This window comes from Penaeus chinensis, chromosome 19, assembly GCF_019202785.1.
Source record: "Penaeus chinensis breed Huanghai No. 1 chromosome 19, ASM1920278v2, whole genome shotgun sequence".
Taxonomy (NCBI): domain Eukaryota; kingdom Metazoa; phylum Arthropoda; class Malacostraca; order Decapoda; family Penaeidae; genus Penaeus; species Penaeus chinensis.
The window spans coordinates 11,633,478-11,635,977 of NC_061837.1; the positions used below are offsets into that span (position 1 = coordinate 11,633,478).

At 37.6% G+C, this 2,500-nt stretch overlaps 1 protein-coding gene across 1 annotated transcript in view; it reads right to left on the minus strand.

Annotated features, from left to right (window-relative positions):
* LOC125035471 (hemicentin-2-like) overlaps nucleotides 1–2,500 on the minus strand; it is a 15,990-nt gene that overhangs the window by 1,120 nt on the left and 12,370 nt on the right. Inside the window, exons 10-11 of the mRNA XM_047627904.1 lie at nucleotides 837–1,037; nucleotides 362–488 (exon numbers count right to left, since the gene is read on the minus strand). Coding sequence (XP_047483860.1) covers nucleotides 376–488; nucleotides 837–1,037 — 314 coding nt within the window. The 3' untranslated portion in view covers nucleotides 362–375. The remainder of the gene's footprint in view (nucleotides 1–361; nucleotides 489–836; nucleotides 1,038–2,500) is intronic.

Consider the following 2,500-nt stretch of genomic DNA (forward strand, 5'->3'; position numbering starts at 1 on the left):
AAATTAAATTGACCTTTTCTTAAGAGTATTCTGATGGCTGATAATATCTGGGAAGTTCGTTCATAAATAAAATAGGAGGTTTATTTTGTTGTTGTTGTTTTGATATTGGCAATTATATAAATAGATATATATCTAGCTATACCTGACAGCGCACTCTCATTGGCTTAACGTGATGACGTCATTAGCGTCATTTTCTTTGAAAAAATGGTTTAATAATAACAATGGTAGGAAAATAAACGAAAAAGAAACCAAGATAAAAAGGTGATTTATATTGATATTTGCCTAGTTGCCAACTAGGAATTTCATTAAGACGGAGTGGGGCTACCTGGCTCAAATTACCTTGACTCAACCCATGCTTCACCTCATAGCAAATTATCAGAAAAAAGACGACAAGCTGATTGCTGTCACGAGGGCCATCAGCTGCATCTTTCTCTCCTTCGGACTCAGTTCATTCGCAGCTGAAGTGTCATCGTGGATCACAGCTTGTCCTGAAACAATGAGATGAAAAAGATTTGTCTTAGAATCCATTGTAGCCTGAAGTCAGCTGTGTAGGTTGGTTTGATTGGTTAAACGATTAAATCGAAGCAAGTATATATATTTTTTGTTTTAGATTTTATGATTGTACTTTTTATAATTACAATTTGATTACATATACATTCTATTATATAATACGAAAATAGCCCACATGCTTTTACTGTGTCGTGCAAGCATGACATTCAGGAAAGAACGAGGAAACACCGAAGTAGACATATTTCCCCCTCTTCTTTTATCTCCAAACTACCGATAAGACACAATGAACCCAAATAAACGATTATGCATGATGCAAGCCAATTTACCTGCAACAGATACTTCGTCTCTTGTAATATCTTCTGGGTTTGTCTGATTAACTAAGGCTTCACTGGCTGCCGCCGACGTCTTCTGGATTTCTTGGGAGACGACGCCGCCATCCGCCTCTGAAACTATGTCTTCTAATTGGTTGCTTGCCTCAGCTGACTCTTCCCCAGTCGTTTGGACGTATGTGGGATAGTCTGTGCCGGCTAAAATGAAAAAATCAAGAAAAAAATCATGCAAAACGGAAGAGAAATGATGCAGACACGTCATGCTTTCAAGAAAAACAAGTTACAAATAAGGACATGTAACACTTAAGGATATGTCTTTAATTTGTGGCCTTAGCACTTTGCTTGTTTTAGGTAGGAATACACTGAGTGTCATACTTGTGTGAGGTTTTGCATTTAGAAACAAAGGTGGTATCATAGTCTTCGACATTTCTTGTGCAACATTTATCAACTGCTTTTAGAACTGAAGATATTTGGTCAGTCAAAGGATTTTCCTTAATGTGTATCTGTATGTCACCATGTGTGTATATACGAGCACATGTGCACACGCACAAACACACACACACACACACACACACACACACACACACACACATATATATATATATATATATATATATATATATATATATATATATTTCTACACACACACACACACACACACACACACACACACACACACACACACACACACACACACATATATATATACATATATGTATATATATATACATATATATATACATATATATATATATATATATATATATATATATATATATATATATAAACGCGATACCAAGTTGTTGTTTTTCACCGTGCTCACCACAGACACAAAAATAGATCAGACCAATGTAAATCTGAGGGATACGTATATTCTTTGTTTGAAGTTTAGCATGCTTTGTATTACAGAAGACAGGGCGAATCTAACTCTATTGGACAGCTCTTCACAAGGACATGCAACCTAACGATGGGCGGCGGCGACGTTGAGAAATGAAAGATTTTTTTATGCTGATTGCATGAAGCGTGGTGCAGTCTAATGGGGGGGGGGGGAGGTGTTTAGGTAAAGACTATGGTGGAAATTTTGCTTCCTATAGACAACACATAAAATAATACGTGAGTACAAAGCAAATGCAAAGTATCCCAACACTTTTTTTTCTTTTTCTTTTTTTGAATATGGGATATGAACAGCTTAAGAAAATAATACACGAGGGCCTGCAGGGGATTCGTCAGAAAACATTAACTTCTCATACAACTAGACCTATATACACGACACTGTACAGACAAATAAGCTAGGCAGCCAGAGGACACTGAAGAAGAACTAGGACACCTTTCGAATTAAAAGCATGAGGGGAAACGAGGGGAAGACCATTTGAAACGCCTATAACTGGACACTGAAAGGGGATTTAGAGGGCCAATATTTACCGACGCCTCGTTATCTCGGGGGGCAGTGGGCGACGGTGTGATGGAAAGTCTTTTTCTTGGAGAATGCAACGGGGGAAGATAAGACATTAGGGGCATGTATATATAACTGCGTGGTAGAGTGATGTGAGAAACGATTCAGCCGTATGATAAAGTAACGTGGGAAATGGTTCAGCTGTATTATGAGGTGACGTAAAAATTATTTAAGCCCTATGATGAAGTGATGTTAGAAATGGTTCAGC